This window comes from Odocoileus virginianus, chromosome 6 (assembly GCF_023699985.2).
Source record: "Odocoileus virginianus isolate 20LAN1187 ecotype Illinois chromosome 6, Ovbor_1.2, whole genome shotgun sequence".
NCBI classification, from domain to species: domain Eukaryota; kingdom Metazoa; phylum Chordata; class Mammalia; order Artiodactyla; family Cervidae; genus Odocoileus; species Odocoileus virginianus.
The window spans coordinates 65,835,295-65,862,997 of NC_069679.1; the positions used below are offsets into that span (position 1 = coordinate 65,835,295).

At 37.9% G+C, this 27,703-nt stretch overlaps 1 protein-coding gene across 7 annotated transcripts; it reads left to right on the top strand.

Annotated features, from left to right (window-relative positions):
• The first annotated feature begins 10,744 nt into the window (after positions 1-10,744).
• On the top strand, positions 10,745-24,809 carry CCDC196 (coiled-coil domain containing 196). 7 transcript variants are annotated; one of them, XM_020886799.2, is made up of 11 exons: positions 10,745-10,791; positions 12,799-12,863; positions 12,968-13,120; positions 14,403-14,499; positions 15,161-15,211; positions 16,940-17,017; positions 17,219-17,302; positions 17,825-17,884; positions 18,251-18,392; positions 24,365-24,423; positions 24,608-24,809. In XM_020886799.2, exons 2-11 carry the CDS (start codon positions 12,814-12,816, stop codon positions 24,692-24,694), a joined length of 861 nt encoding a protein of 286 aa, XP_020742458.2. In that variant the 5' UTR covers positions 10,745-10,791; positions 12,799-12,813; the 3' UTR covers positions 24,695-24,809. The 7 variants fall into 7 exon arrangements, with proteins under 7 accessions (XP_020742458.2, XP_020742461.2, XP_020742457.2 ...); XM_020886802.2 differs by lacking the exon at positions 10,745-10,791 and adding an exon at positions 12,240-12,325 and having other exon boundaries at positions 12,971-13,120; XM_020886798.2 differs by lacking the exon at positions 10,745-10,791 and adding an exon at positions 12,241-12,325.
• Positions 24,810-27,703: the final 2,894 nt, after the last annotated feature.

Below are 27,703 nucleotides of genomic sequence, written 5' to 3' on the forward strand. Positions count from 1 at the left end.
GAATGCCTAGCACATGTTAGGCATTTTTGGCATGTGTGAGCTAAATGAATGAATTGAATGAGGGAGCAAATGAACCAACAATACTTCCTGTTTTGTTCCTGTCCAGTGTCAATCTCCATCCACTAGAATAAAAACTATGAAAGTAGAAATCAATCTTGCTTGTCTTTGGTCACTGCTGAATCCTTACAGCTTAAAATAAGTGCCTTGTGTATAGTAAATGTTCAAATTGGTTAATGAATATCATTAGCCGTCATTCTTACTTTCCTATGACTCAGTTTTAATTTCAAGATATAAAGGCCTGTAGTGGTGGTGGTTTAGTCACTAAGTCATGTCCGACTCTTGCAATCCCATGGACCGTAGCCTGCCAGGCTCCTCTGTCCATGGGATTTCCCAAGCAAGAATACTGCAGTGAGTTGCCATTTCCTTCTCCATAAAAGAGCCTATTTAAGATGAAAAACAGCACAGTCTTCTTTCAAGTGAGATTATTTGTAATTTGATTCTGAGAAAAGTTAAAGATCAAGGCCACTCCCAGAGGAGTGTAAGACCCTGGCAACTTAAACTATCCTGCCTGCCCACGCTAATCTCTTGCTTGGAAGCCAGTTACACCGTCAGCAATTTTCATAAGCCTCTTGGGATATCATTATACGCAGAAATTTTGAAAGTGACTTCAATTACATTCAGGAAAAAAGAATAGGTGCAACACCTACATGGCCTTGCCTCCACATAGGAGGCCCAGGTGACAACTCTCGTTGCCTTAACCAAGGGATCAGCCTGTTAAAGACAGCCAGTATTTGTGAATTGATCACTGTTTTCAAATATAGATCGAAGTCCAGTCAAAGATTTCTTTATATGAACATTATGCTCACTAGAATTGCTTTCTTAATTTGGAGAAATGTCTCAACTCTGGGTACACCATGCGAATATGTCTCCTATAGGAACAACGTTTGTCCCATGTGTTGCCAAAAAAAAAAAAGATAACCACTGATCTAGAATAGGGCTTTTTAAGTCATGTGAGAAAAAGTTGGTCAGATTTCTGGGACTTCCCTGGTGGCTCAGAAGGTAAACAGTCTGCCCACAATGTAGGAGACCCGGGTTTGATCCCTGGGTTGGGAAGATCCCCTGGAGAAGAAAATGGCAACCCATTCCAGCATTCTTGCCTGGAAAATCCCATGGATGGAGAAGCCTTGTAATTGCATATCTGGGACAAACAAAGTCTTAAGTTTAGGAATAATGTTATAACTCAACAAATTTGTCAAGTCTCACTTGGCTCATTCTCAACTTGTTTTCATGTTCAGACACAAACACCTGGGAAGTATAATACTGTATTCTCTTCACTCTTAACTTCTAGTAGAGTGGGGAAACATGCACCCCAAAATGGAGAGTGCACTCTGAAGGCAGAGCAAGAATCTTTTAAGTCCTTTCTCCATGGCTGTCCCTTTCTATAACCTCATACAGATGGCAGCTGCTGCCCAAAACATTCACTCACAATCCCCAGCATCTCCAAGATTCTACCTGATACCTAGCCCATGAGTTTCTCTCTCTTCTTCCTCATCTCCCTACAGAAACCTGCCTCTCACACGTGTAAGCTTTGGGTATGTAGTTTTCCCTTCTTCAGTGCTGATTGAAACAGATACCCTTTGATGTCAGAATAATCTTCAAGTGACTTGAAAGGTTTTTGTTTCAGTTTTAAATCTTCTATTATTATTTCTAAATACAGATGTTTCCATATTTTCTTCCTTCTTATTTCCCTAGTTTTTAAATTAGAATATTTTGATTCTACAATAAGAAAAACATTTTTAATTTTAAAAGTTTCGGAAAGTCCAGAAAAATAGAGGAAAATATGATCACTGAGAGCACCTTGATTTTAGTGTATCTTCTTCAGTCTTCTAAACAAACAAACACATATATATACACACACATAGACTCTGCCATTTTGTGTTTGTTTCTATTTCATATTGTGTTTTGAGTGTTTTTTCTTTTTAATAATAATCTTTCAGAGTAAGATTTGTATGGCTCAATGCATTCTATTGCATGGATATATCATAATTTATTCACCTATTCCCCTGTTGTTAGATTATTTTCAATTTTTCATGGCTTTATAATGAATGTTCATTAATCTTTGAATCTATGATATTTCCTTAAAATAGATCACTAAAAATTAGAATTCCTGAACCAAAATGATAAAACATTTCTTAAAAGTTTATGAAAATTTCAACTGTACCCCAAAGTAGAGAAACCAGTATAATAAACTTCCCCATATATTAAGAATATCACCACACAGTCAAACATTTATCAAGAATTTTGCAACATCTTTATTTTTAGGTTATGGATATGCAGTATATTGTCTAATCACTTTCCAGAAGTGTGCCAATTATCACTTTCACCAGAATTGTGAAGCTCCCACAAATACTCTAACCAGTATTGAGTATTTTCAATATCTAATCTCTGCCAGCTAATTTGGTCAGTTATTTCAAATCTAACTTGTCAGAATTTGATATTACATTGTCCCAGAGTCCGGTTCAGATCCTTTGGGAATTCATTTCATCCCACAATGCAATTTCTATTTTTTAAGACTGCCTGCCTGTCTTCAGTTGAGCAGTGGAACTCAGACTTCATCTGACAGTCCCTCCACCTCTAGAGAGAATGGGCATAGCAGCAGCTCCTTCTCAATGAGACTGTCTTTGGTGTACTTGGGCAGTGCAACTGATCATCCTGTTATTCATCAGGAGTCACTGTGAGTAGTGATGATTGAAGGTTGTTGGCAGCCTTTAATCTCATACTAACAGTTTCCATGTGTCAGTCTTCTTCAAGTTCTGCATCTTTGCTGAATAGACTAAAATGTAGAATATATAATTAAACATGACATTATATGCATTAACAGAACTAGGTTGGTCTATTTATAGAGAAATTGAATATCTCACAGGCTTAATACTTTTATTTGCGGCTAAATGTTCACAGGCAAAGGATTATTATTGTTGCTATAATTATTATGCAAACAATATAATGGTTCTATGTTGTACTAGAAAGATCACTAAGATGGGAATAGAGGCAAAGTGTAAACTTGACTCTGTTATTAATTAGTTATGTCATGTTAGGTTTGTTTTAAAATCACTTAAGATTTAATTTTTCTCTGCTTTACTAAAATCCTGTGCAGTTCTACCTACAGCCTGTCATACAGAGAAATAAGTTAGAGAAAAACAAATGTTGTATATTAATGCATATATGTGGACTCCAGAAAAATGGTACTGATGAACCCATTTGTAGGCCAGTAATAGAGGTGCTAGCTAAAATAGTGAAGAATCTACCCGCAATGTGGAAGACCTGGGTTCAATCCCTGGGTTGGAAAGATCTCCTGGAGAAGGGCATGGCAACCCACTCCAGTGTTCTTGCCTGGAGAATCCCCATGGACAGAGGAGCCTCGAGGGCCACAGTCCTTGGGGTCACAAACAGCCAGACACGACTGAGCAACTAACTCTCACTTTTTTTCAATAGAGTCATAGACTTAGAGAACAGACTTGTGGACACAGTGTGGGAAGGAGGAGGGAGAATGAATTGAGAGAGAAGCATTGACATATATATACTGCCTTGTGTAAAATAGATAGCTAGCAGGAAGCAACTATGTAATAGAGGGAGCTGAGCCCAGGGCTCTGTATGACTTAAAGGGCTGGGATACGGGGTGCAGGGTGGGAGGGAGGCTCAAGAGGGAGAGCATATATGTGTACTCATAGCCAAGTCACATTGTACAGCAGAAACCAACACAGCATAGTAAAGCAATTATCCTCCAATTAAAAAAATATCCTTTACAGTTCTAAAATTCTACAACTTGAAAATGTCTCAGTATAATTCCTTATACATTTGCTGTTAAAAAATACAATTTAAAAGATGGTAGGTAGTGGAATTTCCTGGTGGTCCAGTGGTTAAGAATCTGCCTGCCTGCTAACGCAGGGAACATGGGTTCAATCTCTGGTCTGTGAAAATTCCACATGTCATGGGGCAACTAAGCCAGCACCACAACTACTGAGTTCGTGCACCTAAAGCCTGAGCTCCACAACAAAAGAAGCCACCGCAATGAGAAGCTCGTGCACCGCAACTAGAGAGTAGCCCCCACTGGCCCCAATTAGAGAGAGCCCGCGCACAGCAATGAAGACCAAGCACAGTCAAAAATCCAAACAAATAAATTAAAAAAAAATAATTTGAAGATGATAGATAGCATGTTATAGGCTGTGCTGAGTTGCTCAGTAGTGTCCGACTCTTTGCGACCCCATGGACTGCAGCCCGCCAGGCTCATCTGTCCATTGAGATTCTCCAGGCAAGAATACTGGAGTGGGTTGCCATGCCCTCCTGCAGGGGATCTTCCCAGGTCTCCTGCATTGTGGGTAGACTCTTTACAAAGGTAGCATAGTAGATATTATTATTTGTGAGGGTAATGTAAGTAACCCAGTAGTGTGCTGCTGATAAATGCTTAACTGGCTTTCTGGGAGGCCACCTGATAGGTATCATTGGCCTAGTCCCATAGTGTAAATAGTCCCATCATAGGTAATTTAAAACTATCAACTTGAAGTCACTGACAGCAGAATTGGAAAGAGATGGGCACAGTTGTCTCACCAGCCAGTGAGCTGGCTCTGGCACACCACTTACCCTGCATTTATATAGTATTCCAGTAGACTCTATTAAAACAGCAAGCTACAGGGAATCTAGCTATCAGTGACTTAAACAACAAAGGCTTTTTTTTTTTTTTTTCAGGTCTGGAGAAGTCTGGAGGTAAGTGGGTCAAAGGATGCTTTAGCACTTCCAGCTTGTCAGGGTGCTGACTTAGTTTCTTTATAATTCTCTTGGTCTTCTACGTTGTAAAATGGCTACAGTCCCTTCAAGCTTTCTCTCCCTTGAGGACAGTGTCCAAAGTAAGAAAGAGGTAGAGAGTAAATATGCTTTTTTTTCTCTTTCTTCTTTTATTAAAAAGGACACATTTTACCCAGAAACCCCAGCAGCCTTCCCCTTAAGTTTTGTCAGCCAGGACTGAATCACATGTCTATACTTAAACCTGTCATTGGCAAAGAGGATCTGAACAGTTGTGATTCAACCCGGGAACTGGACACATGGCCGGAAAAGAAGCAGCCTTGACATAGGCAAACATCTGTGCCTGCTACACACAAAAAGGTTTCAAGCTGAAAAATATTGATGATTTCCACTATCAGTTTCAATTCAGTTTGATTATTATTGCATCTGTTCAATGAGCAAGACCAAAGAATATATCTGTCTCTCTTTTACCATGATCATATGCTCATGAGTGGCTTTACAGAGATGACAGAGGGCTTCCCAGAAGAGCCATTAATATACTCACCCCTTTTAAGCTTTTTTATGTTCCTAGGGCAGTATTATTTTTAAACACTAAGCCATATCATAACTTCAGTTCCAAGAGAACTTTTACTTAATGAATGTGAATCTCTTAAATTAAGCTTTGTGACCATTGTAAACAGTCTTTAGTGAATGAGAAAATTTAATGAATGAGAAAATTTCAGGACTTTTACTGACATGATGCATTACTACATAATGCACTTCATTTTCTTTTCAGTAAATGCTGTTTGGCTTACAGATAAGTTTATAATACATGTACCCAAGTAATAGTACTTTATTTAAAATGATTCTATAGTTCAGAAATAATGTTTAATTTGATGCCTCATTTTGTAACATTCAGAAAGTTTGCTACAGTGCATCCAAACTGAAATTGGAAAAGGAATCTGATTTGGTATAGTAAACAAGTCTCTGAATAAAATTTTCTGTGCTTGGAAAATAGCAGCTTATAAAGTCAGAAGATTTTTAATTTTGTCAAAAAATTATAAAATGAAGCCCCCTTGCACTTTCCCGTTTAGTACCCAAAGATTTTTTACTTGTGGTAGGTTGATTTGGGCTAAGGTACAGTTCCTGTATGTTCAAATTCCTTTTGTTAGTGCAGTTGATTTGTTGAAAAAATTGATGACCTTTTAGAAACAATCCCTGCTTAGATTTTGTTTTTTTATGTTTTCTAATTATCATTTATAATCCTCTAATTATTTGTTTGCAAGTACAAATGAAAAAAGAAAAAATGCTGCAATGCAGAAGAAAGGCTTAATAACATGATAAATCATCTTATTTTTAGTATTTGATTATTGAAGCAGTATAGGTTACAAGGGTACATAATTTTGTATTTATTTTTATTTTGTAGTGTCTAAAATTATACATGGTTATTACTAAATTTTTAAAACTTCAGTAGAGAGATACTTTATGTGTCTGGTTTTTTTCAGCTGATGTAGCATATAAGCCTGTATGAATAGCTAAACCAGAATCAGAGAATTCTCTGCTCAGTCTAGACTACTGAGCCTACTTGTGATTCTGACTATACAGTATGACTAGATTGTCTACTAATATTACATTTTATTTATATAATACTTTTTTATGTCTCCCATAATGCCTAACAATAAATGTCAAAAAATATTTGTGGTTTTGGGGGTTTGGTTTTCATTTTATTTTGGAGAGTGTTGCCTCTGTCATTCACTCTCTGATACACTCAATCTAAACCTTTCAAATTAGGAAATGAGATCAAATTGGCATTTCATATAATTTAAGCAAAACATTGTGTAAATTACCTGAATCTAAAAGGCTATTTCAAAGTGATAATTTCAATGCAAGAAAAAGAAAAACTTGGAAAGTACAGAAAAAATTGATTTGCCCTCAGTTTAGGTTTCAAAATTGCAGTCTGTAGGGCAAATGAATCCCATAAATATGTTGTTTGATTAATACACTTAAAAGTCAAGGAGTGACATAAAGTCACCCGTTTTCTCTTGAAAGTCACAAGAACTGGCAGAGTTGGATCTGCATTTCAGCTGGAGCCAAGTGGTGACTCCCATCCCCATACTTACTGCAGACTAAGCTTCTGCTGCCCTCTATCCCCACTCAGTCCCCACCATGCAATAAGCTAGTCCCCCAGGTCCATCTAGTTTATCCTACTCCCCATTTTTCCAGTTGTGCACCTGAAATCCCAGTATGACTTACCACTGAGTGCACCCAAAATGTAACAGTAAATTTCATCAATCCATTCTGTACTTCCATAAGTAAAGCAAGCTTCCTTTACAGATGTATACACACACAGGTGAATAAAACTAGAAAATATTTTGGCTCCAATCTATTGTATCCATATATATTTAAATTAGATAGAAAAGAGTAATTTTTGCTATTGTTTACATATTTATACTTCTCTAGAGAGGATCTGAGATGATTTAATAATAAAAAAGAGGAAGATCATTTAAAAAATCAGGAGCAAGAAAAATATTAATTGGAAGATCATAAGCAAGAAAGAGCTAGGACCCAAAGGTTCAAAGGCACAAAATTATCTTTAAGATTCTCAGTAAACCAGACGAAAAGAAAAGCAAAATTAGTTTATTGATTTATCCCTAAGGAAAACTGCATACCGATAGTTTCCTAAAGAAGCAACATTTTCTTTAGTACCTAATTCTGAGTGAATTTGTGATATATGGGCAGCACTGGTGACCAGGAGAGTAGATAAGAGACTGATGTATCGGATAATCTTCTTTACAAATTCAGGAAGTCTTCACAAAAATTTCTCAAGGCATCCCAAGTGAATGGTGAAGGCGTGACACAAAATATGACTCAGAGGAGGCAGGAAGTTCTATAGATGACCCAGGAAAAAAACGGTGCAAGTAAGCAGCCTTCTGCTGATGCATTGTGATCTGAGAAGAAACCTTGAAGTGGTATTTCTCAAAGGTCAGGCCACAGATCACATACCAAAATCACCAGGGAGTGCTTGTTAAAACTGTACTTTCTCCAGATGTACCGAGTAGGATCTCTGGGGGATGAGCCTGGAAATCTGCAGCCTTTACAAGTTTCCCAGGGGATTCTTAAATGTATCAGAGCCAAGAACCACTGCCCTGGAGCAATGGTCTTTAGACTTGTTATTTTTTACTTGCCTATTCTAAAAGAATTTTGAAACACTAGGAAACTAGGTATCATTTCACATGTTTTTAGGTCGACATCTCAACTTTTTATTCTAAGTTTAAGAGGTTAAAAAATACAATTTCTGAGGTAATACTGACATTTCAAATAAATCTTTTTTATTTCTTTAAAATGTATCCAATTAATTTTAAAAACTCATATGCAATAAAATCTAAATACATGAACAAGCTCTTCTTTAGCAGTCAAAATTTTTACATTTTCTCCTTTTCCTCCTTGAACACAAATTTCCATCCCATTTCCCCCACAGAATTTTACTCAAATGCAACATATTTTATGCTTGAAGTCTCTTTTATTATCAGCCTATCATTCTTCCCTGCAAAATACGTATGTACATTGAAATTTTATTTTTTTATTTCCTGTCACCTTATGTTGCTAAATGTTAAAATTTCTTCAGAATTGCATTAGCATTATAGTTATTAGTAGTACACATTGACAAAAAAGACATTTTCATGTTAATTTTTAATTACAATGAATTATGTTGGAAATGCTTCTATTAATTTGGTTGGTAGACTGTTTTCCCCTTATTTAATTTTTGTATTCATAGGTGAATATTATTTATGGCTAGAATAAAACAGACCAGCACCAATTTTATTCATATTTTTTGCTTTACATACAATGTTCCCTGAGAGAACTTGTTTAGACAAATAGCAAATAAGAATGGCAGATGTTTTGTTATAGCAGGGTCACTCAGATCTTTGAACTCTCTCTGAATTATAAGACAAAACCCATATAGTAATTTATCATCAAAGTTTATATTTAATAAAGTTAAGCTGACAATTTGATTATGTCATTCTTTAATTTTGTTGGAAGAATTGAAAACCACAGGACCTGCAAAAGAATTTGTAATCTAGTCACTAATAATCATTCACTCTAACTCCAACACCAACACTGTGGTTAGTTTAATGTCCTAGATGTTTATACACATCCACCAAAGCATACCATTGAAGTAGGATAAGTCACGAAAGATTTCAGATGGTTGAAAGGATTCCATTTTAACAAGTGTAAAAGTGTAATTAGGAAAGGGGTGATAGGAGAAGTCATCAAGTGGCATTTTCAGGCAGATCCATTTTTATAAGTAAGTACTTGTGGAAACTAGAATCAAGCAAGATCGCCTGAAGACAACCCTTGTTTTCGCATTTCTTGAAAAATCTTTGTGAATATTCAGATACCTCAATTTGAAGACCACGTACGAAGTATCTGGATACACTGAGAGAATATGTTGCTTTCATAAAGACTCAACAATAACACAGAGAATTTAAGCGTTCCAAAATTTAATCTTCCTCTTCTTAGCTACCTGGATTCACTCCAAATGTAGGTGTACCCTAGCCTGGGACAGCTCTAGCACAGATTAAAGTGAAGCAGGCCACAAAATGGTTACAACAAGCAACACAGGGAGATGTGGGTGATCTTTAAGAGCCTACAAGCTTTTGCTATTATGATTTTGCCAGCGCTTCTCTCCTTACTTTAGTTAATGGAATTCTTATCATCTCCTCGGGGGTTGAAGTGGCTCTGGGTCAGAAAGGACCAGAAGGTCCTCGTGTTTCTTCCCTGAGGCATTCTGTAATTTTGTTGCTACAACCAAAGCTGGGAGAGAGGATAGGGGGGAAAAAAATTTTTTTTTTTTGCTTTAATATGAAAATAATTGCCTCTCCTCTTGGAGACGTGGCTTAATTAAACTAATCTGATTTTCTACTGGTAAAACTAACATGAAAATGCTACTGCTCTGAGTTCTCTAATTATAGAGCAATCACACTTTTTCTTAACAGATACTAAAATCAAATGCTATAATGTTGGATGAGGTCATTGTGAATAGCTTGTTATAAGGCCTATTTTGAGGTGTCACATGAATTTCAGTGAATATTGTGCAGTGACAGGAAGCAACAGAAAGCTTACTGCAGGAAAAAAATATGAATTTCTACTAGGATTTATCTAAAAAGTGATGAGGTTCTACAAATTATTTTCTAAGAAGTGTGTTCACTGACCATAATCTCCTGTTCTTCCACCCCAAACTGCTTAAACTCAACTCCTTGATTTCCCCTCTTAGCTACCCCCTTTTTTCATTTTCTTCCCCTGCATCACCTGAATGATGATCAACCTTTTGCTGATTACGCTCACCAGTCCTCTCAAGCCTCCTTACACCCTTGAACTTCTACGTATCAGTTCTGCCAAGTCACAGCTCAGAATCAAACAACCATCTGCTCTCTCTACTACTGCTTCTAGTTTGCCAAGCACTGCTGGAGAAATTGTATTACTACCAATTCATGCCATAACAGATCTGCAATTCCCAAACTGACCTTGACCCTTAGCACTACTTGGCAGTCCTTTCACTCTTGCCTGGTTGACTTGCTTTTCCACTGCTCAGGTTCTATTCCAAATCTCAAGTCATTACTCTTTCAAGTTTCCTACAATGCTTCCTCAATCAACAGATGACCTAAATGTCTACTTTAGGAAAAACTAGAATTCACCTTCTTTTCTTTCCACTTCTAATGGTCATCTATAGCTTCACCCTCCCTACATCTGTCCCAGAGATAATTAATATGTCAATTTTCTTCCATTCCATACTGTTGTTTTGGGGTTTGGGTTGATTTGTTCGTTTGTTTGCTTTAAGCTCTTAAAGTCTGTGTATGTTATTACAAGGAATTCTTCTTGGAAGTCATATTCCAAGTTGAAGAAAGGGTGTCAGAATGTTAGGAAATTAAAGGCGCCGATTGGCTATAGAAAAGAGCACATCAGAATAGCAAGTGTTCTACCTTCAGTCATTCCCAACCAAGGACAGAAAGGAAGGTGAGTTGGGATGCTGTCTGTTTTAAAATTCTAACATAATTCTGCCAGCCAAATGTTACAACATGTAATTTAAAGAGGTCATGCTTTAGTGATCAATGCCATCTTTGTCCTCTATTTGTAATACCTCCCACATCTACAGTCTAAAAAGCTACTACTAATAATTAGTCCTCTTTGTTCCTTCTTCTAACAGGAGTTTGCTCAGACTCGTTCAACCCAAACTTTTCATGGGCACTCCTAGGGCAACCAATGTGAATTACATTATGCTGCACCTGATATGGCTCTTCTAATTTGGTGTCATATTACACTAGCTATCATATAAAACTTAAAAGTGACATATATGTTTTAGAAAAAATATTTGTAGAGACTTCCTAAAGAGAGGTTTTGGTATAGAAAATACTTTATATACCCTTACAGTGTATGTAGTTTGGGGAGTTCCCTCCTTCCAGAAAAGAATACAAAATGAGATACAGCGTCTTTGGAAGAGGCCTATGAAAATGAAGGACTCTGAAGCTTAAGTTTCATTAGCATAATATAAACCATCTTTTTTGTATTTGACCTCTTAGGACATAAAACAATCCCTAAATCCAAACAATCCAAACATTCACTAACATGTAAATACCTGACATGAGCCAAAAGCTTCACATAACTACATCTCATTCTCACAACAAACCCTGTAGTTTACTACCCTCATTTTTATAAGAGTGGAAACTGAGACAGAGAATATAGTGACTCGCTCACAGTCAGAGCACTGCTCACAGCGGAGCTGAGGTTCGAACCAAGATCTGACAAACTACATCTTGTATCATTGCTACTGCATTTTCACTGCCTTTAAGGTTTCCCAAAAGACAGAAAGTCTAAGTTGCTTTGGAGAGTGCTCCTAGGACATCCCCGAAAAGGCTCACTTGAAATTAACAAGACAGTTCACACTTGAGAATTTCATTGAAAATATGGTCCTAAAACTGTGTTTAAAGAGCATAAAAGGGGTTCCCTGAGTGGTCCAGTGGTTAGGACTCCATGCTTTCACTACATGGGCCCAAATTGAATCCCTGGTCAGGGTACTAAGATCCCACAAGCCATGCAGCAAGGCCACACACACACATATACACATAAAAGAACATAAAGAAACAAAACAAATGTATAACTCTTAAGAGTTATCCTCTGATCACAACGTGAATAGAAGAAAATGGAAGATCTTAGGGGCTAAGAAAAAATGTGATTCCAGTAGGGCGAGGAAAGTGGAAGCAAATTCAGCATCTGAAGGGAAGTCTAGAATTACAGCCTCTCAGGAAGGAATTTGGCCATGGGGTGACCTTTCACATGAGCTTTTACAAACTATATCCTCTTGTTACATGTCTAGTGTAATTCTACCTTACCATTGTGATATATCACATTTTAAAGATAAAAAAAGTAATGACAATTGGCTCATGTATTACATTGCTCACTATTATACCCATACCTTGCATTTGCCAGTTTGGCCTCTATTTTTTTAGGTGTATGGTAGAGATATCCTCTCCTCCTCTGAAGACTCCCAAAGGTAGATGCTTTGTGTTTATCTTTTCCTCACTCACAGAATCCAGTCAGTACTGTGCCCTACAGATAGCAGGCACTCTATTCCCTGGAGGTCAATGGCCATGGAAGATGGTGTTGATGAGTTATTTTTGACAAGCCATCATTCTCTAACACAGTAGGAATTCCATAATATAGATGTTTTATGATACTATCCTATTCAATCAAAGACTTCAGAATAAAACTTTTGGCATTGGCTAAAGCTAAGGCAAGAACTGATCAGATATCATTAGTAGTATTTTCAGTCAACAAGCTGTCACTGATGTTGAAGTTACTTAAAAGACCTGTTTAATCTGTGGTCTTAGCGCCATTGTGACCTCAACCTGTAGCTAAAATCAGTCCAGTGCAACAGGAGTTTCAAGAACAGCAGCACAAAAATGATGACTTAACTGAATGGAACAAGAAGGCACATATTTTCAAGAAGATCTTTTTTATTCTTAGAAGTTTTCCTTCAAGATGACAAGTGCTTCAAACTCTCCAGGATCTTACTTATCTTCCAAAACAAGGTAAGTCTATGACGGAAGACGCTGAGCGGTAACTATCCAGGAGAGAGAAGAGGGTCTCTATTATTGGTCCAGGGTAAAGGAAAATATAGTGTCTTTTCCCACAGAAGTTCTAAATTAGATGACAACTACTTGAAGCAGTTAAATGAGGACTTAAAACTGAGGAAGCAGGAACTGCTAGAGATACTAAAACCTCTAGAAGACAAGAACAACCTGTTGTTCCAGAAGTTGATGTCTAACTTGGAGGAAAAACAAAGAAGGTATGTGTTTCCTTTTCAGGATTTCCTAGAAGGGGAAAGGCAGGAGAACTGGATTTAGCAATGATTATTTACATTTTTTAAAAAGGTTTAGTAGCTATAGTAGATTAACAAGAAAGTAACCACAAAATCAGAGTAGCAAGGAGTCCTTTTTTCTTTTAGTAGAATTAAATATGACTCAGCTCATCTCACAGCGCTACAGTTACAATGTTTCTTCCCAAGGAAAAGATAAGAGCCTTCAGTATCCTCCGTGTATCAGGGTCACACAGACAGCTGCCCATTCATGTTTGTGAAATCACCTTAGGAGGCATGACTCTGCTCTTCAAATGCTAAGCAGTGGAATGGCAATCATTTCTGAGCATCAAACTCTTCTGTATTAGGGTCTGACCTTACTCTTAATAAATGTACTAGGCAATTCAGGTCTTAACTCTGCTAAGGCACTCACTGTTCTTGGAATTTACCAACTTTCTTTTTCCTTTCTAGTCCTAGAGAATCTCACCTTAATGTACCTACCTTAGCAAAAGCACCTCATGGAGCTTAACTTTTGGAGAGCAAAAGTCAGGCAGAAAGCTGTGAGAACAAAAGCCAGGCAGAAAACTGGTGGTCAATCAACAGTTGCTTACAACCCAGAAACTCAGCCATCTCAGGGCAAGGAAACACAAAGACTTGCTTCTCCACTTATAATTAGAGAGGGGAAAGTACAAAGAGGGAAAAGTACAAAGAATATAAGCACAAGTTAATTAATGCCTTTGAAGAATATCCTCTCTTACAGTCATAGACTTGATATTTATTCAGATTTTGTCAAAAACTTTTTGATGGCTTGATTCTCTAGAGGCTACCATAAGGATATAAGTGGGTTTCCCAGTTAACTCCAATGTTTTTATAGAGAAGCAAAGCAGGGGCGAGGACAGGGAATGATTCTGAGATTTATCCTTAAGACAAGTTTCTCAACCTCCTTCTTCAGAGGTGAAAAATGCCCCCTTTCTACTCCAAGCATCATACAGCAAAACCTTCATCTAAAGGGGTTGAGAGGAGTTTCACTAGCTGTTGGAGACCTAACTTTTGAGCGTTTTAGGGCACAGAATTCACTCCAGAGCACATACCGAAGGTAAATGTCAATTAGGAATGAAACTGGAGACCTATTATGTCCAGAAAGACTTCCACAACTCCTATGATTTCAGCCCCCATCTCCCTCTCATGGTAGAATAGTTTCTGGCTGGTCATGGAATATTAGTATTTCTCTTTAGGAAGTATTATGTTTATGCTATCTCTTTCTTCTTTCTAGTCTACAGATTATGAGGCAGATCATGGCAGGGAAGGAGAATGATGACTCCTCAGTCATCGAGCTCGTTAAGGAAGCAGAAGAGATGAAGCAGAACCTGGTAAGAGGTTGGTGGGCACTCTAGGGAATGGCCTTCTGAACAGGGCTCTCAGTTCCACAGCTTCAGAGTGCTCATCTATAGCACTGGTGTTCCAACACTCATAGGTCCTTGATCTGGAAGCTGGTTGAACTGAAGGGAGTCAGATGAAACACTGGGAAGAATAAGGACTAGTTAGTAAAAATTCTATTTCTTTGACTTTTAGAAAAACTTTCCATCTAAAGATTAATGAGTAGAAGCACATTAACCCCTCACATTTCATATGAAATAGAACATACCAAAGTAAAAGGGAAGAGTGTGAGAGATTCTTTTAGATTTTTAAAAATCAACAAGGAAGGATATTAAAAATGAAAAATTAGGGGTCTGAGTCCCAGAGAAGCTGTCATATGATCAGGAAATGTGAAGTAGTGAAAGAGTGAGGAACTCATTACTATATTATTATACCACAATTACCATAATTAAAGTTATTATTCCAAATTGTTATTATTTTTTTATCATCATCATCAATCTCATCTCTCATGTTCCTGGGCTTGAGGCGAGGCTCATTTATTGCCTTCCTCTGTGGTTTATTATGCCGCTGCCCCCTGTTCACCCTATTAGTAATTTCTTCTAACTTTAATAAGACAAACAAATTTCTGTTTGTTTGGATTTTCCCCTCCCACAGGAAAGGAAAAACAAGATGCTTCGGAAAGAAATGGAGATGCTGTGGAACAAGGTATGTGTATGTGCCTCTAAGGATCTTTTGGAAAAAGAAACTTCCCTTTTTTCTGGTCCACATCCTCACTTTTTCTGTCTCTGTTTCCACATGTGCCTTATTCCAATTCATTCTTTAATCTTTATTTTTAAAACTATTACGTCATGTCACTCTTCTTATGAAAACCCTTTACAGTTATTCCTTATTATGGCATAAGCTGCCTCTTGCCACCTTTCCAGTCTCCTCTCAGAGAAGTTCCCCCCTCCCACACTGGCCTCCACATGTCAAGACCTTTCCTTGCTCAAAACTTTTGCCTTTGCTTTATCCCTGGCCTGTAATGCTGTTTTCTTAGAGCTGGTTCATTCTCGTCCTCCAGGTCTCTGCTTAAATGTCACCTCCTCAGGGAAGCCCTCCTTATTTACTCCACTGAAAAAAGGGCATCACCCCATCCCTTACTATTTTACAATTTTGTTCATGTCTTCCACAGCACTTTTTTATAAGTCCATTATTATTTTTTTGTGTTATTATTATTTTATTTGCTTGTCTCCCTGCCCTGCTCTGAAACATGCTTCTCCACTATCTTGATTGCTTTGTTCATCTTGGAAACCCTAGCATTGTAGCACAATGCTTGGCACATAGTAGATGATCAATATATGGAAGTTGAATGAATAAATACCCAGTTTTTGTTTGGTTGGTTTTTTTTTGCTACTTTGATCCTTTACTTTAACTTTCTTTTTCAGGAATGCTGGCTATTGTTAGTCTCTTGTCAATACCCAGCTTTAACTCCACTACAACTTTGCAACAATCAAGGCACGGTTTAATATAAAAATGTTATGGCCTTTTGACGGGAAACCAAGCAGGGGGAGAAATTCCTTCCCGTACTTAGCCTTTGGGATTCAAGAGCTTTTTCACATTATGAGACCGGAATAGCAGATTGTCTCCGGCCACACACAGGTGTGACTGTGATCTCTGACAACGTTTTCCATCTCACTTTTCCACAAATAACTGGAATACTATCAAGCCCTGTATCTTGTACTGAGATCTGCTCTTAGTTCTTAGTGGGAACTACATGTCAGTTCTATGAATTATGAGAAATTTTAGTTCCTGAGTTCTTGAATCCTAGTGACAAGAAATATGCCGGCACCCTTCCTCTGTCAAAATCCAATTTCTCCAGAGCTTCCGAAAGACTTTGTATAAGGGATGTCCATATACCCAAGCTTTGACTGACTTTCCCTACTGATATGTTTAGACAGTGAGAAATAGGGAGACAAGATCATGTGCCTAATGGTTAAGAATACAGACTTAAGGAGTCCAAGAGATTTGTTTCGAGTTCCAGCTCTGTACTTCCCTACTTGAGTGACCCTAAACAAATGACTTAACCTCTCCTAGTCTTGGTTTTCTTACCTATAAAGTAGAAATAAAAACAGCCATGTTAGGATTAAATGAGAATGTTTGTAATGCAGTAGCATAAATAAGTAAAGGAATAATTAGCTTACTATAATGATTGGCATATGATAAAGTTCAGTTAATGGTTTTTATTATTATAAAGTACACTCCAGAGACCAGATAGAAAGGCTCACTTCATTCTGAACCTCCTTTGGTAGTACACTTTTCATGTCAGACCCTGAGAGGCTGCTAAGTGGCAGTAAGAAGCCAGTTTTGCTGGCTTTCCAGTTGACCCATATTGGCTTTCCACTTCCTTCACAAAGTCCCACTAATTTAAATGTTTGCCAAAATGCCCCTCTACAGACATTCAACACAGAAGAATTCAGTGATGAAGAAAAAGTACTGCAGATAAAGAACAAATCAGACTTACAGGATGGAAAGGCAAGTGGACAGCATAGTACTTAGAATATCAGAGTTGTTGATGCCACACAGATGGAAATAGCCTGTTGACAATCCAGGCTAATTTGGGTAGACAGACAGGTAGGAGCTGGGCCTTAAGGGTATATTGGATTTACTGTTGGCTGAGACAGTATATTTCTTTCCTGGGACCTCTATTCCTTTAGCTCTCTTCTTTCTTCCCAGGCTCCCAAAAGCCCCTCATCATCTAGGAAGACCAAGAATGAACTGGAGACATTGTATGCAGAGAAACTGAAGGAAATAAGGAAGGTAGTATGATCTTTCTGGAAGTAGTGACTTTTAGAGCTGAGAGATTAGAAATCTTAAATGTAGCAATAGTCTGTCTAAACTATGGTGTACTGCTGGACAGATACAAAATTTTATGGGAGAATTGGTTCCCTTGGGATGCTACATTTGAGGCAGAGTGACATTGCAAGTTTCTTGTAAATTATGATAGCTAGGGCAAAGTAGGAAAAGCTGTGCCAATAATGACAACTTTGAAATAGCTATGACATGTCAAAATGCTTATTAATTTGCTTTTGAATGTATATTTAGAGATATCATGCTTCTCGTGACTATTCATTGATAGAAAATGATCCTATTCATTTAGCTTTCAGCTTTTGGAGAGTAGGTTGTACAGGTGGGGCCAATTAAGAGGACTAATGCATTTGAAACCAATATATTAGTGAATCTATGACACCATAATTTTGCTATAAAGTCTTTGCAGCATACTGAAAGAACTGATTTCTGATCTCAATTTACTTTGTCACCAGAGGCTCTTTCTCCCACCAGGAAAAGAAACAGAGGAGAATGGAATGGGTCAGGTATCAGGAACAAGCCAACATCATTCAGGTACAAAGTCTTCCAAGGCTGGACATAGGGCACAGTTTCGTCTATGCAATATAGAAGCTTTTAGTTACTTGATGTTAAACCTGATCCCCTCATCTGGATTACCAACTGTCATGCTAAAAGAAATGCTTTGTGGGAAGATGGTTGGAGAGATCAACCTCCAGCTCCACTTTGGGTATAGCACTTTTCCCTTATGATCTTGATTTTGTTCTATTTGAAATGAGAAAAGAATCACAAATACTTTCTCCCCACTTTTACAGACTGAGCTTGATAGGATCATTTTAAGACTTATGAGTAAAAAGGATTCAGGTAGTAGTGGATTTAGAGAACAATACTATATGAGTAGTCTTAAAAAATGTTCTCTTGTAGAATGACTTTAAAGGCAAAGTGATTGAGCTGAGAATTGAAGCCTTGAAGAACTACCAGAAGGCCAATGATCTGAAGTTATCACTGTACATACAGCAGAATTTTGAGCCAAAGCAAGCATTTTTTAATCTTCCCAGATCCCAAGGTAAGTACAAAATCATAGGTACATAATTACAGGTTTGTTTTGTTTTCCACTGGAGAGTCCATTGCTTATAAAGTGATAGCACAATGCCTGGCACACAGTAAGTTAGCAGTGTTTTAATAAAGTTATCACTATCATCATCATTATTATTACACTGAAGCTTTTATATCAACATAAAGATTCTTCTGGAGGAAATAAAATTTTCCTTTGTAAACACTAAGTCATACATTGTGTACTTAGCATATATGGAAGATACATAGTTGACACCTGATAAAATATTAGTTGTCTCCTCACCCCCTCTCCTTTCCTAGGAATTAAGAGTAGTTTAATCTCACAAACCTTATTGAAATAGACTCTGCTACTTCAGAATGGAACACCAAAGAGACATCAGACAATGGTTGTGAGTTTCACCACTCCAGATATTCCTCTTGGAGTTTCAGCATTTCCCCACCCCAAAGGATTTATGACACTGTTAGAGGAAATCATATAGCTTACCATAAGAAAATGAAGAAATGGGACTTCCCAGAAAGCCCACGGGTTTAGACTTCGCTGTCCTGGTGTAGGCTGTGCAGATTCAATCCCTGGTGGGGAAGCCAAGGATTTGGCCACAAGGGTTTTGGTCCTTGTGACCCAAAACCGAAAACATAAAACAGAAGCAGTATTGTAACAAATTCAATAAAGACTTTAAAAATGGTCCACATTTAAAAAAAAAAAATCTTTCAAAAAAATGAAGGAGTGGTCTCTGAGAGGCAGGAAGAAATAGCGCTTAAATTTTCATGGATCTATGATTCTGTATAATTTTTAAAAAAAGAGACATGCAATGAAAAAATCATGGCTAAAGGATGCCAATGTTTTAACAGTATTAATGTGTATGTCTCTAATTTCTTCTCAATCATATTCCCTAATGACTTGAATAGGTTATAAAATCATTTATAGCACAAAGATTAAATAAATAGCTAAATCAAGGCAAAGTAAAAATAAGTTGAAGCAGGTAAATACATGAAAATGTGTAAAGTATCACACAGTTGGTACAGGCAGGCCTCAAACTTGATTCTGAATTTCCCAGAATAGGAAACATGGATTTACGGTGTCCACAAAATAAAAATAAACCAACCCCCCAGAAAAAATATAGATTTTACTTTTACTGAAATGAGAGAAACTTCTCCTCCAATCCTCATCATGGAGAGAGGACACTCTGTGCCATGTTAGCTGATGTCCTCAACAATATTTCTAAGATAAATTCAGAATCTCAATTTCTAAGACTGGTTCTTGTCTACTCCTTGGCTCTGTGTGATAAGAGATTATTGATTTGAACTTTTTTGTAAGTGATGGATCAGCTCATGAGCATTTGGTCCATGTCCATAGCACTCTGTTGAGCTGAATTGATTCATATTTAAAAATTAGAAGATCTAGAAGACTGGGGGAATCTACCTGTCCTTCAGCCCATGTCCCATCCATATTTTTCTTTTAACTTTTGTTTTGATAAGAATTGGAAAGCAGAGAGCTTGAGGTATTCCTCTCCAATAAGAATCTGGAATACAACCAGAAGCAGTATAAAGTCATTAAAATGTGAACTAAAAAGATAGAGGAGGGGAGGGTGACGAGGGCGAGAGATCCATGTCTTATTTTATTTAAAATTAGTTGAAAGTCATCTCAAGGGATCCATAGAATACGGAGCCAAAAATCCTTTCATTCTGGATTCAAATCAATAGTCAATAAATAGTGAAGGGTTTCATTCAACATGATCACCTCAGAAGATTTTTTTTCCCCTTGCTTTCAGAACCCTGAATCTTTGAACTCTGAACTAGAACAGCCCAGAGATCAACATCTCCTTTTCTCTTCTCTCCTCTTAAGCTTCTGGAGTACTAAGTGATAGGGCATTAACTGTTCAATTACCACAAGTGCTTGTAGCCCCAGGTATGTGTTACCCATTTCTTGTGTGTTACGATTTATGGATTGCACATGCATTGGATACTGATTGCAGGCCAGTTTTATTTTCTAAAACACATGCATACAGAAGCTTTGAGTTTGTTTGAGACCAAGCGGATCTGAAATCTAAGTCCTAAATTTTGGTTATATTGATCTATCTATAGTCTAGTGTTTAATTATTGAAAAGAAAACAAAATAAATACTAGTTTTCTTCATTGAGGGATTTTTAAAGTACTTATATTAAAGATATGCTTACCAACCTGGAGAAGGAAATGGCAACCCACTCCAGTATTCTTACCTGGGAAAGCCCATGGTCAGAGGAGCCTGCGGACTAGAACCCATCGGGTTGCAGAAGAGTCAGACACGACTTAGGAACTCAGCCACCACCATGATTACCAGCAGTGACATGATAGGGAGGTGGTTTGGGGGGTGCCCAGTGTTTCCCAACTTCTGTGTCACTTGAACTATTTTTTATTGTTTATTCAGTATTTTTCTGTTTACCTTGACTTCAATCTCTTAAATACCTTCCTTGAAAATAAAATTGTATAGTTGTTTTACTTGAAAAAAGCCTACAGTTTCCTATGATAAAAAGTAAACATCCTAAGTATACAGAAAATAAAATTTTAGTATTCTAACAAGATGCTGAAGCCTAAGGCCTCTTTTATCTTTATTAGGAAGTGAGATTAGCAAGATGTAAACAGTTTTAAAGAAAACCACCAAATTGAAACTTCTCTCCTTGATGCCATGAGGGTATCAACTTTGAAAGAACTGAAAAGGGGGCAGTTATCTCACTATGATTTATAATATTTAATGCTGTGCTACAGCATCTCCTAAATTTATTGCAGATGCCTCATAAAATCATCTGACCATCAGATTTTAGGAAATAGTAATTTAATGGGTAAAAGCACTGGATTTGAATTCAGATATATGACTTACAGGCCTTACTCTGAGGCTAACCAGTGAGATGACCTGGACCAGTCATTTTGTTTCAGTGTTTTTCTTTATCTAAAACAACCATAACACAGTATAGAGCAAGTTGAAAACATATAGTTCTGTGTAATCCTCACAATGACTCTTTGAGGTAGGCATTATAGAACAAGAAGCCGGTTCAGAGAAGCCAGGTTTCTGACTCCATATGCAAAGCTCACCTCTTAAAATATTCTGTAATTGACAGTGTTCCAGTATATGATTTCTGATGACTCTGCCAGCTCTCAAGTCTATGATTTGGATCCAAGCCAATCACCTGTTTGATATATAATCCTCCCAATAAAAAATCATACCCATAACATTACTTTTTTCAGTAACAGAAATGCTAGTTCCAAAAGAGGTTGACAGATTTGTAATTCTACATTTACCCCAGTAGGTGGCACCAATCACGTCCAGGTCCCTAGCCCTGGTATGCATACAGTGGTAATTCAGGAAACTTTAGGGAGCCATTGGCCTTCTATGGCCCTTAGGACAAAATGTACTACCCCTATATAGCAAATGAAAACATTTAAAAATCTGTTAGTGTTTCCCACCATGCTTCACGACACTGGGGTATATTACTGGCAGCCTTGATTATACCATATTAAATTCAGTATCCTGCTGCAACATCCATAACTATCATTCCACTCCGTAAACTACAGGGTCCTCCATTCCAAAAACGGCCACTCTCCACTTCCTCCACAATCGCTGTCTAATTCTGTTTTTCTTTTCTACCACAGATAAATCAGGCGATTAGGACAAGGAATTAAAAAATCAGGCAATTGCACAAGGTGGTGATTTTCTTGAAGTTGAAGTACTTAAAAGTGTTCCTGGATAATGTTCCTTTTCCTCTAGTTTCAAAAGAATTGAATTTCACAAACCTGTGTTAAAGAATGGATGGAATGTAATTTTGGACACACCTTCCAGCAAATCAGGGTACAGGCCCTTCTGTTACAGGCATTTCCAAGCAGAGGGAGGGTTTTATTTTCCCCCACTGCTCCTGGCCAAGAATTCCTCCTCCCACATCAATTGTCCTGTGTGCTGGTTGGCTGCGTCACAGTGGTGTGATCTACTTGGTTGGCAAAATACAATCCTCTGTTAATACTGACTTTGTTACACTTCAAGCAACCCCTCTTTGCAAATTCCCTTGAGGCCCAGGTTGCAGCATTAGCATTGTCAGTCTCATCTGCTTAGCATACTGCATCTCCTAGTCGTACGGAAGAGGAAAGCATTTTATAGCCTGGGTGAAGTTTTACGTTTTGGTCTCACTAGAGACGAGTCACATTTGAAGGGATTTACTTCCAGACCAGTTGTAAAAAGACAGTTTGACCTCGAGTATATGGCAGCCTTGCCCAGGTTTCTGTAGAGCCAAGAGAGCATTTCTTGGCCTTTGGCAGTCACCTATCTTAAGAGAGCTCAGGCATGTAGCCATCTTTAAATTCAGCTGAGTTTCCCATCACACCTGCTGGTGTTCAAAAAAGAGGTTTATCTTCCATCATAATAGAACTGGCGATAAAACCTTTGATTCTTACACCCTTGCTTTTCTCTCCTCCCCTACCCCGCCCCCTAGCTCCCTCCCCAACCCTGCATTTCCTTGAGCTCTTTTAAGAAGCTGAAGTTTGCATGTGAATATTTTGCTCCACTTATAAATTCAGATGAAAGCCCAGTGTGGTGAGAAATGAATACTCTTGAGACTTTATTTATTCTATAACTCCCTCTGTTCTGAAACCAAGTCATTCTCCCCAGCTTTAACCTTTACTTCACTTTAACATTACACTTCCTGATGGCCGAAATACACTCCCGCAGGTGCTGCTGAAAGGAAAATAGTAGTGTTAAAATTCTAAAAGGCAGGGGTGGAAACCCACAGCTAGCTCAAACCTGGGTCCTTGATAAATAGCATTGCTCTCAAATACAGGTTTTTTAAAGCTTTGCTGCAACTTGACCTTTTTCAATGTCAGCATTAGGTTCATGGTATTAGTAGGTCATGAAGTTAATTTCTAAACTAGGTCATTCTTTCACTTCTTACAAGACTCCATAGAAGTCCAGGGGAGAACAGAAGTCATCTTTCCTAAACATAAATTTGAAGGTTGAAAAAAACTATAAGCTGTACCTTTATTAATATTATTATTTCTTCAATGAGTAACAATAGATTGTAAACTTTTTTTGCATCACACACTCAGGAGAATAACAGGTTGTCTAGAATAGGGCTGTCATATTTAGCTAATAGAAAGAAGATGCCCAGTTAAGTGTAAACTGCAGATAAACAATACCTTTTAATTTAAATATGTTCCAAGTGTTGCATGGGACATACTTATACTAAAAATTATTTGGTGTTTATTGAAATTCCATTTAACTGGGTATCCTGTATTTTAGTCTGGCAACCCTCACCTAGGACAGACTCACTACAGAGCCTGTTTAGCACCCTACAATGGCCCCCTTTCCCCCTTTTCATTGTCTCCTGTGTCCCTTTCTCTCTGTCTGGGCCTGTCTTTTTTTCTGCCTCCTCTTTCTCATCCCCACCCCCACCTTTATCTTTTGTTTGCTCTCTGCTGTCCACAGTTGGCCATTTTTGAGGAATATGTATATGGGTTATCAGAGGGTACACAGATATGTACCCGAGTTATTGTCTCATTTCTTTATTTAAAGGGGGGTTTGGAGGAGATGGATACATGTGTATGTAAGAGTGAGTCCCTTCACTGTTCACCTGAAATTACCACAGCACTGTTAATCAGCTATACCCCAATACAAAATAAAAAGTTTAAAAAAAAAGTTGTATTGGAAGCACCATTTTTAGGTTCTCAAAATAAAATTGTTTTTATTTGATGTAATCCTCAAATGATTTTTTTCCCTCTGGGACGTGAGCTTTCAAGAGAAAAAAAAGATTTGCCATTTCTACTTTAAAAATATTGCTTGATGAAGTTATTTTCTAAAACAGCAATTAAAAAAAGTATCAACGCTAATACCAGAGTCAGTCCTACAATGATATGATACTGTGCTGAATGCTAACAGACTTGCAACTAAAAATAAAACTAGGGTTTTTTTTTACTCAAAGCTCTCATTTTCCTAATTTTCCCCATCAGGTACCGTGGACACTACAACTGTGAGAAGAGAAACTACCTGCAAAAATGAATCTAATGTGGTGAGATTTACTTTGGTTTTTGAAATCATTTTAAAGGCTTGAATAGATAGTAGGTATAGAATTTTGAAATGCATTTGTTAATGTACATTTTAATTTCATATTTGCAGGGAATTTGCAAAGTGAGTACCAGGAAACTTGGGGTTTTAGCTTTCTTTTTTTTCTCTTCTGTTTTTTCCTGTCTTAGAGAATTCTGGGATCAAAGACCTACACAGAACAACAAAGAGCTAAAGGAAGTCAGTTTGATGATACAAGAGGGAGGCTCTTTTTCTGAGGTCAAGGCCAGATGAAGTGCTGAAGGATTAGAAGGCTTTCACTCCATTTGCTTTGGATAGACTTAAAGACTAGGCACAGCCATTTGTGTTAATTAAAATCTTTCCAACCTTTGTTTTAGTGCTTTTTCCACTCTCTTTCTCCTCCGAAATGGGTGGAAATGCTAGTTAGATGCTTGGCCTTACGCATGTCAGAAATTTAGTCATTTAGAATAAACAGTCTCTGATTATTTTGACAGCTTTTTATTTTTGAAATGACTAGATTCAAACCACACTGTATTTTTGTTAACAAGTCCATAAAAAAGCTGCTGCTCTCCACCTCTAAGCGCTTCCTCTGGTGACTCAGGGGTAAAGAATCTACTTCCAATGCTGAAGACACAGGTTTAATTCCTGGGTTGGCAAGATCCTCTGGAGAAGGAAGTAACAGCCCACTCCAGTATTCTTGCCTGAGAAATTCCATGGACAGAGGAGCCTGGTGGGCACAAAAGAATCGGACAAGATATAGTGCCTAAACAAGAACAACTCCACCTCTGAAGTGTTTAATTCTGGGCAGAGCCTCCACTGACAAATGAGCAAAAGTAGCTACAAACTAAAGAAATAAAATTCCATAGACTCCTCTCACTCTCTCACCCACTACATCCATCTGACCTGCTGACACTGCTTCCTAGTTACCTAGTCCTTGAATACCTTCTACCTTTCTGGTACCACTGTTTTTGTTCAGGTTCCTTTTCCTGCCTGGGTTACCAGAGCCTCTTAATTGGTTTCCTTGCTTGGTTTCCAACCCTTCTATTTGACCTTTCACAGCACCACCAAAACTATCTTTTCTAAAAGAGAAATGAGATTATGTCACTTTCCTACTGATTTCCCGTTGACATTAGTGTAAAGTTGAAAACTCCCTCACAAACCACATAATGACCTACCTTCTACCTACATGCCCAGCCTTGTCTTCTACTGTAGCCCTCTGCCCTGATCGATTGACACTGAGCTATATAGAACAGGCTGCAGTTCCTCTGATGCTCCATGAGTTCTATTATCTCTCTGCCTCTGCACAAAGTTGTTCCTCTGTCTGAAACATTCTTCTCTTCTTGTCTGCTTGACCATTGCCTACTGTTCCTAAGGGCCAAGTTTGGTACCCTTGTTCTATCCTAGTAATTCTCAGTCCTAATTGTGTTTCAGAAGATCCTTGGGAGCTTTTAAAAACACCAATTTACCAAGCCCTTCTCCTGGTCATTTAAATTATGATCTCTGAGAGGGACGGCAAAAAGCATCTGCATTTTTTAAAAGCTCCCTAGGAAATTCTAAGGTGCAGTCAGGTTTGAGAATCATGGTTCAGGCTGTCTTACCTCTATCATAGCACTTACCAAACTATGTTGCAATTATTTGTTTACCTAGCCATTGATTTCCCTAACTAAATTGTGAGCTCTTTGAGGCCCAGGACTGTCTTCTTCATCTTTTCATTTTGATCACATAACAGTACCTTGGATTTGATAGAGCCTCAGATATTGCAAAAGACCACAGAAAGTTAATTGTAAAGTCCCAGGTCTCTTGACACTCTGTATGTGTCAGTATAATACCACTGGATCATATTGTAGTCCCTGAGATCTTCAGATCTTTTCTTTAATTAAATTGTCATTAATTTCCTATCTCATGTCAATACAAAGAAAGTTGACTTGTTACAAAACACTTCATGACCTCTAGGAATCCTCATATGGTATAATGAGTAAAGTAAGCCAACCAACTAAAAATCTCCCCTCTCCCAAGGTCAATTTAAATTTTTAAAGGTCACTTGAAAAGGTGGATTTTTTAAAAATGTGTTTTCAGACTGGAAAACTTTTCACAAAAATCAGAGAATTTGGACATTAGATGGAACCTAAAATAAGTTAGCTTATTAACTTATTACTGATAACTCAGTAATAACTCAACTGATATCAACTGATAACTCAGTTGGTAAAGAATCCACGTGCAATGCAGGAGACCCTGGTTCTATTCCTAGGTCAGGAAGATCCGCTGGAGAAGGAATAGGCTACCCACTCCAGTATTATTGGGCTTCCCTTGTGGCTCAGCTGGTAAAGAATCCACCTGCAATGCAGGACACCTGGGTTGGGAAGATTCCCTGGAGAAGAGAAAGGCTAGCCACTCCAGTGTTCTGACCTGGAGAATTCCATGGACTGCATGGGGTCACAAAGAATAAAATAAGTATAAATCTCCATCACTTTTCAGAAGAAGATACTGAAGTTCAGATATGTTGAAAGAGTGTCCAAAGGCCCAGGGTTAATTGAGGCTATTAACAGTTAAGCTAATTACCAGAGCCTGGTATTATTACTGCCAATTCACATTCCAACTTAACTCACATCTTTCCTCTCTTGACCACAAAATAAGAGGCTCTTCAGTCGTGAGACAATTAGTTTCATGTTCTATCAACTGAAAGTGAAAGTCGCTCAGTTCTACTCAACTCTTTGCGCATTGCAGGCAGATTCTTTACCAGTTAAGTGACAAAGGAAGCCCAGATAGCTCAATTGGTAAAAATCCTCCTGCAATGCAGGAAACCCCGGTTCAACTCCTGGGTAGAAAGATCGTCTGGAGAAAGGGATAGGCTACCCACTCCAGTACTCTTCGGCTTCCTGGTGGCTCAGCTGGTAAAGAAATCACCTTTGTAGTCCATGGGGTCTATACAGTCCATGGGGTTGCAAAGGGTTGGACACGACTGAGCGACTTTCACTTTTTCTATCAACTGAGTAAGCTGAGTATATAATCTACACTCTGTTTCAAGAAAGCCACCTCTCTCCTCATTTGGACCCTCTGTACTTTAGCAGTCCTGAAAGATTTTCCAAGGCAATTGGGTTACACAGAGCAATAAGAACAAAAATCAGGAATATAAAATCTGATTGAACCACTGACTACCTTTAATAAGTCATTTAATCTCAAGGTCTTAGATTCCCATTTTAAAGGTTGAATTAAAAGAACACCATTGAAATGTTTTAAAATCATGTTTTTGTCTGTTTTTACCATGA